Consider the following 11,883-nt stretch of genomic DNA (forward strand, 5'->3'; position numbering starts at 1 on the left):
GATAATAGGCATCCAGAGGGATCTGAGACGATGCGAAAAGGAGCGACGAATAATGGAGACTGCCTAAAATTGGCAACCCATCCCCGCGAAGTAATACTTTGCGGTGATCCCGCGGGGAATGTGGTGTGTGAGTGGGGGGTGAGTTTAGTACGTAGGTGTTGACGGAGTCAGCGAATCGTGCATACGGTTGGCCCGGGCCATCAGTATCTTACGAAGATTTTCACCTCCATGCCGTAAGCAAAAAAAAAAAAAAAAAACACACACACACACACACACACACACACACACACACAATGAAGTGAAGGGATCGAAAGAATCAATACCAATATTGGGAGCAAACACTTTCCCACTATGCCGCAATATTCACAATGTTCACTCTCCGGATAAATGCTCTCTGATCAAGCATATATAAATACTTTATTAGAAACGTGACCTTCTATGCGCTACGTATAATAATGTCAGGTTGGATTAAATTAAAAGATGACGCAAAATTATTATTATTATTTTAATTGCTTTGAATACGCACAAGTATTATTACTTTTGAAATATACTCTAGTATATATATAAATGCACTTTTTTATGTCTCCATTGTTTTGTTGAAATTATGTAAGTCGCATAGTGGGGACGCTAGCATCAGCACAAACAGGAAATGCAGCCATCATGGCCTGTGAACACACACGCTGGGAAGACATCACACAAAGAAATACATACATATATGTTGAAGTGCCGTGATGGTCATTATCTTTGCAAACTCTTCTCAAAGCATTTTATCTATATATATATATAAACAAGTAAGAGGGAATACCCTGAGCCCTCTTATTCCAACACCAAATGCAGTTCGCGCAACGCGTTCGTTTGAAGTAATAAAGAAAAATTAAAAAAAAATAAAAGTTCCCTTGGCGGGGTTCGAACTCGCAGCCGACCGCATTACTTGCTGACAACTCTACGCAACAACCACACCAGTCATGTATAGAGAAATTCTTGGATTTTGCACCCCATCTAACTGCGCAGTAAAACATAACTTTGGTTTTTTCCTAACCGATCTTGATGAAATTTTCTACAGTATATCTTATTGTACCATAGAATGTTTGTATATTCTCAAGAAGTCAATTGCATTAAAATTGTGACTTTAATTGTCGGGCAATATAAGTTGGGCTTTTAACTTGATTCATAGCTCTGCGGTGGTAGCGTTGAGGTGGTGATGGGTATAAAATGAAAGATATGAAAGATGATGTATATATAATATTCTAGAAGCAACATATCAAGTTTGGTGACTCTAGCTCTTAATATTTACACAATTTTCTCAAAAAACAGGATGTCGATATCGATTTTTATCGAATGCTTGGAAAAGGATTAAGTTATCGATTATCGGAGACAAACTCCATCTGGCTATTGATGCTGATCAGGAATATATATACTTTATGGGGTCGGAGATGCTTCCTTCTGCCTGTTACATACATTTAAATTTTATAAAGTTTTATAAAAGTTTTATAAAAAGTATACAAATATTATAAAAACGTTCTTCTTAAGGGCCACTTTAGGTCCATAGTATGTTTTAGTGCATAGACTCTGCCCTCAATACAGCAAATACACATGCAGGCTGTGGTTCCGCTAAGCAACACTTCCGATACGACTGAAAATGGTGTTCCAGTTAGATGAGCAACGACATCGTCATTCATTGAGTATGCCGGCAATAGCGGAATAAACAATAGCGCCCCCGTAAACCGCGAGCTATGATTGAGTCAATGTTTATCAATGTGTCTGTGACAAATAATAACAATGCGCGACAACCGGCCGTTGCCATGACAATCGGGCAGACCAGATGGGGGATTGTGCGCTTGAGCTCCCCAGTGGTTATCAGTTGTGCGGTATTCGTTTTAAAGCACGTTGTCAGTACGGAGTACGGATGGTTAATACCATTTACTTACACTTCAAATGCTTAATACACAATTTATAACCTGCTACCCCATCTACTTACTCACTAACTCTCTAAAACGTGTGAATCAATAAAGGTGTTAATAGGCTGAGTTAAAAATGTCTTCTTTCGGAATCTTATCAAAAATTGCATTGCTTCTGCTGATGCTCTTCGTAGCATCTCTGCTGTGTGTGCTCTCTCTACCAGCCTTGGAGAATTCGTATCGCTGCAGGGCCATAGATAATTGCGACCCTTTTCTGCCTATCTGTGCCACTTATTCAAATGAACACCAGTTTTTTTATAGCCACTGTGACATGTTGCGTGAGATATGCTTAACCGGCAAAGGTATTGTTAAAATACATGATTACATCCACCAATTAATGTATTGACCTATCATTTATGCGTTTTAGATTGGAAATCGGACTATTTTAGCCATTGCAATGTAAGCAAACTTTAAAAGCACAACGCTAACTGAATGCTAGCATATACCTAAACACTAAAACATTAGCAAAATAAATATTATACAAGACTGATATTTTATAAATAAATAGAAATTAAGCCTCAAGGGTAAAAACTTAAAGATACAAGAAAATGTGTTCGACTATCTTCAAAAATTACTGGTTTGCAACTTTCTACTCCTATGTGAGCGCTACATGCAAGTTAAAAGAAATATGGATAACTTACAGATGTCCCAAATATATGTACTTGATTAACGGCTTAAAAATAAAATTTCCATTTTTGGCATTGACACACATATTTGTATGAACTTCACAAGTGCTTTCATAATTAAGTGTATGTTTTCCCACTTATATTTAAGGTATGCTCTTCCATTTGTTACTTTCTTATTACAAAAGTAGCAACTGATTTTTGTGGCTGAGGACTGTAGCCGTAAGTACACACTGGCAACATAAATGGGATTGAACACATGAAAGTAAATTTACGAACACATATATGTATAAAATTGAGTTTAACATCTTTAAACAATTGATTTTAAATAAATTGAAAATCAAGGTAATCATTATTGTTTTTAAAACTTATTTTAAATACATTTACCAAACGCATTGGCTACAACATCTTTTTTTAATTTGGCGGCTTGGATCTAATTATGAAATGACATTTGTGTATATATATATATATATACATTTACCATAAACATGTCACTATCTGTTTGAATCTGTACTAGCTTGATTTGGGAGCATCTTGCTTAAGAGAAACACCAGGTAAGTATATATATATATATATGTGATTTGAGCCCACCCGATTAACATCTCATTATGTCAAAATCAAGCTTAGAAAATGCATTACTATCAACGATTTACAAAAAATACTATACTTTTGGCGCACCTTCAATATTTTGTGGCTGGTTTTCGGTCGTGGACCCTTGTATGGGTGATGGAGGCGTTGCAATCTCAGCAGCAAGTTTGTTAGCCATATTTGCCAGCTTTTCTCGTCTAAATTCCTTACGTGCTTCATCCAGTAGAACATTGTGTAATAGATTGCGATTCTGACTGTTATCTGGCGTTAGCACTGGGAAGGGATTCCCACGGAGCTCTAGCACAGATTTTGTATAGTACATTCCAGGATATTCCCGCGGCGCTTTCAACATGCGTGTGTAGGATAAGTTAGAGTTTTCAAATCGTGGTACTAACACCTTAAATAGTTTATGTACTAGTTGCTTCTCCAACAGCCAATAGTCCGCAAGATCCATAGTCGCTTTGTGTCGGTCGCCATACCGTATGGCATTTGAAATGAGCTATACGGAATTGGTAACTTGTAAATTCGTTAAATAAAACGTATTTCGTCCTTACCAGCTCTGCATACCCACGTGCCTCATCTGCTCGATTGTAAAACAATTCAATGCGTTCGTGTTTCACCAGCGCCGTGACAGTTTTCCGTAGCTTAAGCAAGCGGCCTTCTGGGCCATCCACGTTTTTTAAATGACGTTTGTTAGGCCGCACTGCAATTCGCAATTGTGATATTAACTTGCTAACGTCGGCTTGATTCATTTTTAAACCAGATTTTTATTCAACAAATTAAGGCTCACGTAATTACCAAGCTAAACAGCTGTTAAACAATTTTAACATTTTCTGAAATGTTATTAACATATGTTTCTGGAAACTCACCAATATCTATCGACTACTTCGATAAAAAAACACAACGCAAATAAGCAACTGAGCATTTTGAGCGAAATTCATTTAAAAAAAAACAAAAGAGCATTATGCTTATGTATGACTTATTTTATTCTTGGATTTATACATTAAGCTATGTGCTGTAAAATGCCCTGGCGTACCAGTGGCTCTACCTGTGCGCGGGGCAAGTAATGTTGACTATTCTTCTTCAAATGTACCACCTCGCCATCATCCAACTCGAACTTGCCATAATTCTCTACGCAACGCACCTCGATATAAAGAGCTTTTGGCGGCCGTAAGTTGCCAGTCAAGTCAATGCCTTGCCCATCGCCTACGGAACGCATATATGAAGCTAATGACTTGGAATAGTTGTTAAAAAATTGCACTTCTGGTTCACAAAGTGCCTGTTTGATATCACTTGGTATAATTGGACCGAACTCCCATCGCATGGCTTTGATACGCTGCATTCGCTCATACAGGTAAGCCAGGAGACAGCGTTTATTTCGCTGAAGAGCCGCGTGTCTATAGTTAAGAAGGGGCCACAAACTGCGATCTCCAGAGCTGTTATAGCTAGACGCCTGCGCCACATTCTCCTCGAAAATAGCCTTTATCTCCTCCAATACCTGACGTACGCCGTCGTCGTCAAAGGCTGGTATAGTTTGGGCCGATCGTTTAAGATCCTTTAGTAAATCGAAGGCATTATCGCCAAAAATTTGGTTTGAACGGCTCATCTTTGCTTATAAGGCGATATGTATTAGTATTTCCCGCCTTATTTTAGGAATGCTAATAGTGATTAAATCGATTACTATCGATAGCTTTTAATTGCCGTTTTAGACACTTTTTTATAGTTATATTTGAGTAAACAAAGTAACATATTAAACACAATTCTATATACATATTTATATATATAAATATATATATATAAATATTTATATATAAATTTACTAAGCTAACTCAGTATATCTACACCGTTTAATTCTTCCTGATCTTAGGGTACCTAGTATTTTGTCAGTCAAATTCGCATTATTCAATTGGTATTTTTCGTCGATAAGAGTGGTATATTGGACATTTGTATATTTGGTCACACAGCTTACTAAGCAGTGAAAATTCTGAGGTGATTGTATTGTGTGGTGTGTTCATACCCAATTAACTTAATTAAGTTAAAAACAGTGTTAGGCGCACTTTAAACAAACGTGAGGAAATCAACCCGCTTACTAAAAAAGCCACGTATAACGGCCCGCCGGTAAAACCCGCACCTGTACGGAAATATGGCAACCGCAGCTAACACGACAGCTGGAGCAGCAAAAGACGGTGCGCCTGCAGCTAATGCACCAGCGCCTGCAAAGACTTTATCCGGCATTGTGAAACAAGTAAGTGTACAGTTTAAGTGATCTTTAGCCTGAGTGCTTTTTAAACACGAATTCGTTTACTTGGAAATAGTTATTCGTATATAACGAATTAAAAATATGTGATTATCGGCGTGGCAATGCCACTCAAGTATGTGCGAAAGAGATGCTCATATAGGCAAGTTGTGTGAGAGTGACACGTCAAACACGCTTACACATTCATACAATGGCTGAACAGCATAATGTAAAAAAACGAAAGTTATCGAAGGTGCCAACCTGGCATATTTTCTTGTTCAGCAGTACTTACTAAATGTACTTGCTTATATTCATTTACATATAATGCATGCATATGTGTTTCGGGAGTTTTTTTTGCTGTTGCCCTTGTTTCCACGAGCGACGTCATCAGTCAGCGCCAAATTGCCGGCGTTTTAAAACATGCGTTTCTATCACACACACACACACATAGTCACCAGTTTTCTTGCCGTACGGTACGGTTACTACAAAACTTCGTTTCTAACCTCGAAAACGCTTGCACAGGCGCACAATTTTCAATATGCCCGTAGATTAAAATATATGTATTAAAGTACATACATATATAATTATAACTTTCAAATATTACTTTTATATGTGGTCAACCATTTGAGTGCAGTTCGTGTTTTGTATGCTTTTCACAGTTTGACACGTATTCATAAATCCATACATAAGTACGTATGTAGAATTTGCTAATACACGCATAGAGTAGCCAGTAATGGCGATTACCAATAATTATCAATTGCAATTGTGAAAATCCTACTTATCAAGTGATGACGTTGCATACACATCTTAGCGGCACAACTTGCTAGTTCCCTTCGTTGGCATAGTTCAATGCTGCGTCAGCATTCCACTTTTTCAGTTGTGAACTTATAGGTGAAAGACCTGTTGATATTTAAAAAAGCCGCAAAGCCACCGCATGCCAACACCTGTTTCCCTGTTCAGTGTGTGTAAGCGAATACGCTATAGAATATGCTAACGTTATCAATCCTTGCTTACGTGTGGCTCTATTAAAATACAGGAGTATGACATTCGACTTCAATTGGACTAGTAACCCTATGTAGATTAACAATTTTTCTTGTAAATTTCACGTTATATATGTAGATAGCGAAAATTGTTATGAAATATTTCAATGAATCTCAAATCTCAATCTGAAAAAACAAAACATCTTGGATATGTTGTCCAAGTAGAATTTAGCCTTATAATAAATTAACCACGGTCACACTAATTTGTGGTAGCCCTGTTAAACACCGCGCCTGCGCCATCTGTCGGCAAATGTATTGTCGGAAACACGTGTTTTACTCTTGTCTAAAGTTTTGATTTAATTTTAACCTCATTGCTTGTTTGGCGTGTGTGTATTTCAGGTTCTCTCAGGAGACACTGTTGTTATACGTGCGACTAAAGGTGCCCCTCCACCGGAAAAACAAATAACTTTTTCGCATGTGCTTGCACCTAAGCTGGCGCGCCGGCCTGGCGCTGGTGGCGACGAGACCAAGGACGAACCCTGGGCTTGGGAATCGCGCGAGTATTTGCGCAAGAAATTGATTGGCGTAGAAGTTACTTTTACCTATGATAAACCCGCGAATTCCAACCGTGAATACGGTTTCGTGTGGGTCGGCAAGGACAAAGAAACTGGTGAGAACGTCGTTGAGTCCATTGTGCGTGAGGGGCTCGTAACAGTCCGCCGTGAGGGTCGTCCTACGCCAGAGCAGCAGACGCTTATTGAACTGGAGGATCAGGCACGTGCTGCCAACCGTGGCAAATGGGCGCATAACGTGAACGCTGCGGACAAAGTGCGGAACATTAAATGGGCCCATGAGAATCCAGCGCATATCGTTGATATTTATGGCGGCAAACCTGTTAAGGCAATCATCGAGCATGTGCGCGATGGCTCAACTGTGCGTGCCTTTTTGCTCCCCGATTTTCACTATATTACGCTCATGATATCAGGTATTCGCTGCCCAGGTGTTAAATTGGACGCCGATGGCAAACCTGACCTCAGCGTCAAGGTTCCCTTTGCCGATGAGGCTCGTTACTATGTGGAGACACGCCTACTTCAGCGTGATGTCGAAATCAGGCTTGAGTCTGTTAACAACTCTAACTTTATTGGCACAATTTTATACCCCAAGGGCAACATTGCTGAATCGCTGCTGCGCGAAGGCTTGGCCAAGTGTGTGGACTGGTCTATGGCTGTGATGAAGACAGGTGAGGAGGTTACATGCAGTACAGAAATCCTAATTGGCAGCAGGGTTGACATACGCAGCGCCATTTTGGCTTAAGCCTTTTGCTGCGCTGCATTATTATCAACTGCCTGTTGCCAGATTAAATCGACGGACTCCAAGAATACAATGACTGATTTATTGGCACTGCGTTCATTTCACCCCGTCTACAAGAATCTTTCAATAATTAGAAAGTAAAATCAAATTAGATTACTTATGCATTTATTCACTTATTTATAGGAGCTGACAAGCTGCGAGCTGCCGAACGCATCGCCAAGGAAAAGCGTCTACGTCAATGGCAGGATTACCAAGCGAAAACGCCTACTTTCAACTCAAAGGAGAAGGATTTTACAGGCACCGTTATCGAGGTCTTCAACGGCGATGCTATCAACGTGCGCCTGGCAAATGGTCAGGTGAAGAAGGTATTCTTCTCTTCCATTCGTCCCCCACGTGACCAACGTGCTGTAGTTGGGACAGATGGTGAAGAAATCGTGAAGGCTCCGCCACGCGGCAAAAACTATCGTCCACTTTATGAAATTCCGCACATGTTCGACGCGCGTGAGTTCTTGCGCAAAAAGCTTATTAACAAGAAAGTGCAGTGCAATCTGGACTACATCTCCCCACTGCGCGATAACTTTCCGGAAAAGCACTGTTACACTGTTCTTATCGGTGGACAGAACGTTGCCGAAGCAATGGTGGCAAAGGGTCTTGCGACGTGTGTACGCTACCGTCAGGATGATGACCAAAGGTCATCTGCCTACGATCAACTGATTGCCGCCGAGCAACAAGCTATTAAAGGTCTAAAGGGTCTTCACGCCAAGAAGGATAATGCGACGTTGCGTGTCAACGATCTGACTGTCGACCATTCCCGCATAAAGGTGCAATACTTGCCTTCCTGGCAACGTGCTTTGCGCACAGAAGCCATCGTTGAGTTCGTTGCCAGCGGATCACGCTTGCGCTTGTACGTACCGAAAGACAGTTGTTTGGTTACCTTCCTACTCGCTGGCATATCGTGTCCACGTTCGTCGCGTCCTGCTCTCAATGGCGTCCCAGCACAGGAGGGAGAACCCTTTGGGGACGAGGCACTCACGTTTACACGTGAGCGGGTGTTGCAGCGTGATGTTTCCGTGCATATTGACACCACGGATAAAGCGGGCTCATCAGTTATTGGCTGGTTATGGACTGATCAAAATGTCAATCTATCAGTGGCCCTTGTCGAAGAAGGACTAGCTGAGGTCCACTTTAGTGCCGAGAAATCTGAGTACTACCGACTCCTCAAGAGTGCCGAAGATCGTGCCAAGGCTGCCAAAAAGAACATTTGGGCTAACTACGTAGAACAAGTGCCTGAAGAGAAGGTCGTCATTGAAGAGGATAAGGATGAGAAGGTTCCGATAGAACGCAAAGTGAACTATGAGAATGTAATCGTCACTGAGATCACCGAGTCGCTGACGTTCTTCGCCCAATCCGTTGACAACGGTCCTAAGTTGGAGACATTGATGAGCAAGCTGCACGCCGATTTTCAGGCTAATCCGCCTATAGCCGGCTCGTATACACCCAAGCGAGGCGACTTGGTAGCTGCCCAGTTCACCTTCGACAATCAATGGTATCGCGCTAAAGTAGAACGCATTCAAGGCAACAACGCTAGTGTCCTGTACATTGACTACGGTAATAAGGAAGTAAGTATAGAGATCGTTATTAAAATCAGCATTCACTGCAAGCTCCTTAGATCCGTTTCCGTCTTAAAGCGAAACGCATGAGTCATAAGTTTGCCACATAAACAATGCTCATCTGTTCGACTCTAGCTGCGGCTATGACGTGGTGTACACCAAACTCTACAACAACCCATAAGTGTGCTTCTTTTTAAGGCGAGTTGGTTTACACGCACAAAGACTAAGCGGTTGAGCCATATTTTTTGGAACAGCCGTTGTTCAATGCGAGTGTAATTCCGCGAGTTCCATATGAATATAGCATATACGTTGTTGGGGGCACCCAAGACATAGCGCAGCGACAGTCAACAATGTGCGACATTACCACGTGAATCATATTAAAATAGATAACCGTTCTTAATCGATTTTTTTCTACGTAATTTAGACTCTTCCTACAAGCCGGTTGGCTGCATTGCCACCTGCCTTCAGCAGCGAGAAACCCTATGCTACCGAATATGCACTTGCCTTAGTCGCTCTGCCAGCAGACAATGAGGATAAAGAGGAAGCTTTGCGTGCCTTCTCCGACGATGTGCTGAACCACAAGGTGCAGTTAAATGTTGAGTTGAAGGTTGGCGGTGGTCCCCACCTAGCCACCCTACACGATCCAACAACGAAGACGGACTTTGGAAAGCAGCTCGTTGCAGATGGGCTTGTACTGGTTGAGAAAAGACGTGAGCGTCGACTAAAGGAGCTTTTGGAGCAGTATAGGACTGCACAAGATGCTGCATTGGCTGCCCATTTGGCCATTTGGAAGTACGGTGACATTACGCAGGATGATGCGCCTGAGTTCCGCTAGAATACGGCTCAAAGCGTGCTGCAGTAGGCAGGCGGCGTGTGGAGCGCGCGCTGCTGGCTGAAATGTTTGTCTGCCACATACCCGCCCTTTATACATTACAACAACAAGCTACAACTTAATGAATATGAAATTACTAATTCTATAAACACACCAATTTATATACATATAAAAATATATGATGCGTATAACCAGATTAGATACATTTGAGAAACAGAAAACAATATGGAATGGAGGAAAGGTTAAAACTTGAAACATTTGTATGCTTTAAGCAGCTGGCAAACCGTTGTGCATTCGGTTTTACGGTTTTTAAAACATTACTAATTCTTTAAAAACATAAAACAACGTAAACACGTAAACAAAAACTAGCAGCAATTGACCATTTTGTAAACGGTTAACTTCTAATAAAATAGAATCAAAGTAAAGTCAAGTTAAATTTTTTTGCATGCGTAAAGTTTTTCTATTTGTAAGCCTAAGCAAAAAGTTAGAACTTGGTTATTTTAAATTCGCTGATTTTGTGTTATGGTAATTTTTTGAATTTACTGATTAAATAAAAACATTTAAATCATTTTTATACAAAAAATATAACTATATGCTTTATTTACTCCGCTCAAGCATATCTATCTTCTCTATTACCGATTCAATGTTGAAGTCATCTGGCACTTTTAACCCCTTTAGTCTGTCCAGAAGGCCCTTGGATTTGCCGTCTATTTGAGTAATATTGCGCTGCAGTGCGGTAGCCGATATCAAGCGCTTGCTAACTGTGCTTGTAAATCTGCATGTATGTTTTAAATTAAAAAGTGGGTATTTTAATAATAAAATGCCATACCTGTCCAATGTGGCTATTTCCTTGTCCGCCTCTGTTATAGAACCTCTCAGTTTTTTCAATGTGGCCGATTGCTGTGCAACAGTGAGTTTGTTTTCGATATTTTCGCGCTTTTTTGTATAATAAAATTCACGTAGATAGTTAATGTTAAGATCGTTTAATTGCCAGTGTGCCTGAATTTCCACACACTTGTCCAGCAACGTCAATACGTCGTCCGGTAAATCGCAAACTTCGAAGCTGATTAGTTTCAGCATCTGTTCCAAGTGTTCTCCTATGATAATTGTTAATACTTGCTGCTATGGGCTTGTTAAATACGTTTACATACCTAAATTTTTTAAAGCTTTTACTTCATCTTGGAGTTTTAAATTGTCTGATAATGAGAAGTGTGTAAATTTTAAACACGAAATTTCTTTAAAAAATACCATATGCGCACCCATTTTGAAGAACTGGACAATCAGATCCACAGCCTAACCTTTTAAATTGACACTTTGACGTTTTAAAAAGTTTCAGATAAGAAAGATGTAATAATTAGTCTCTTTTTTTGATGCCAAATGTATCTAAATTTTGTTTGTGTTTAATTGTAACTGGCTTCATCAAGAAGTTACCACAGAAGTTACCACAGAACTATCGATTGTGTATAATCAGCACTGGCGCCACAAAATAATACAATAACAAATATGAAATAGGGTTCAAATTTGCACCAAAAATTAAATTGTTGTAATTAATCAGCCAAGGAAGCACTAGTTGTTAAAGTGCCGTAAGTATAATTGGAAACTTAGCTGAATAATACGATGAAGATATGTCTCTTTTATCGATTTAAATAAAAGATTACGTTTTATCATCCCTATTACAGTTGCTTAACATGGTATTTTAAAGGGAAAAAGGAAAAGGTTGTGCACTGCGTCGGTCCGTTCTTTGG

At 40.2% G+C, this 11,883-nt stretch overlaps 5 protein-coding genes across 5 annotated transcripts; 2 read left to right on the forward strand and 3 right to left on the reverse strand.

Annotated features, from left to right (window-relative positions):
• Positions 1–1,964: 1,964 nt before the first annotated feature.
• LOC115768074 lies at positions 1,965–2,450 on the forward strand. The gene is made up of 2 exons (XM_030712539.1): positions 1,965–2,260; positions 2,326–2,450. Exons 1-2 carry the CDS (start codon positions 2,035–2,037, stop codon positions 2,370–2,372), a joined length of 273 nt encoding a protein of 90 aa, XP_030568399.1. The 5' UTR covers positions 1,965–2,034; the 3' UTR covers positions 2,373–2,450.
• Positions 2,451–2,959: 509 nt separating this feature from the next.
• LOC115768073 (39S ribosomal protein L17, mitochondrial) lies at positions 2,960–3,982 on the reverse strand. Its single transcript, XM_030712538.1, has 2 exons — positions 3,724–3,982; positions 2,960–3,668 (listed from the first exon to the last, which is right to left on the reverse strand). The coding sequence occupies exons 1-2, from the start codon at positions 3,919–3,921 to the stop codon at positions 3,243–3,245; spliced, it is 624 nt and encodes a 207-aa protein (XP_030568398.1). The 5' UTR covers positions 3,922–3,982; the 3' UTR covers positions 2,960–3,242.
• Positions 3,983–4,172: 190 nt separating this feature from the next.
• Positions 4,173–6,512, reverse strand: LOC115768100 (DNA replication complex GINS protein PSF1-like). The gene is made up of 2 exons (XM_030712593.1): positions 6,420–6,512; positions 4,173–4,827 (listed from the first exon to the last, which is right to left on the reverse strand). Exon 2 carries the CDS (start codon positions 4,773–4,775, stop codon positions 4,173–4,175), a length of 603 nt encoding a protein of 200 aa, XP_030568453.1. The 5' UTR covers positions 4,776–4,827; positions 6,420–6,512.
• On the forward strand, positions 5,012–10,568 carry LOC115768099 (staphylococcal nuclease domain-containing protein 1). Its single transcript, XM_030712592.1, has 4 exons — positions 5,012–5,414; positions 6,785–7,625; positions 7,880–9,315; positions 9,731–10,568. The coding sequence occupies exons 1-4, from the start codon at positions 5,313–5,315 to the stop codon at positions 10,139–10,141; spliced, it is 2,790 nt and encodes a 929-aa protein (XP_030568452.1). The 5' UTR covers positions 5,012–5,312; the 3' UTR covers positions 10,142–10,568.
• On the reverse strand, positions 10,483–11,670 carry LOC115768101 (augmin complex subunit wac). The gene is made up of 4 exons (XM_030712594.1): positions 11,398–11,670; positions 11,290–11,334; positions 10,968–11,235; positions 10,483–10,913 (listed from the first exon to the last, which is right to left on the reverse strand). Exons 1-4 carry the CDS (start codon positions 11,399–11,401, stop codon positions 10,736–10,738), a joined length of 495 nt encoding a protein of 164 aa, XP_030568454.1. The 5' UTR covers positions 11,402–11,670; the 3' UTR covers positions 10,483–10,735.
• Between the last annotated feature and the right edge of the window lie 213 nt (positions 11,671–11,883).

The sequence above is a fragment of the Drosophila novamexicana genome, unplaced genomic scaffold (assembly GCF_003285875.2).
Source record: "Drosophila novamexicana strain 15010-1031.04,08,12 unplaced genomic scaffold, DnovRS2.1 tig00001624-arrow-arrow-pilon, whole genome shotgun sequence".
NCBI lineage: Eukaryota > Metazoa > Arthropoda > Insecta > Diptera > Drosophilidae > Drosophila > Drosophila novamexicana.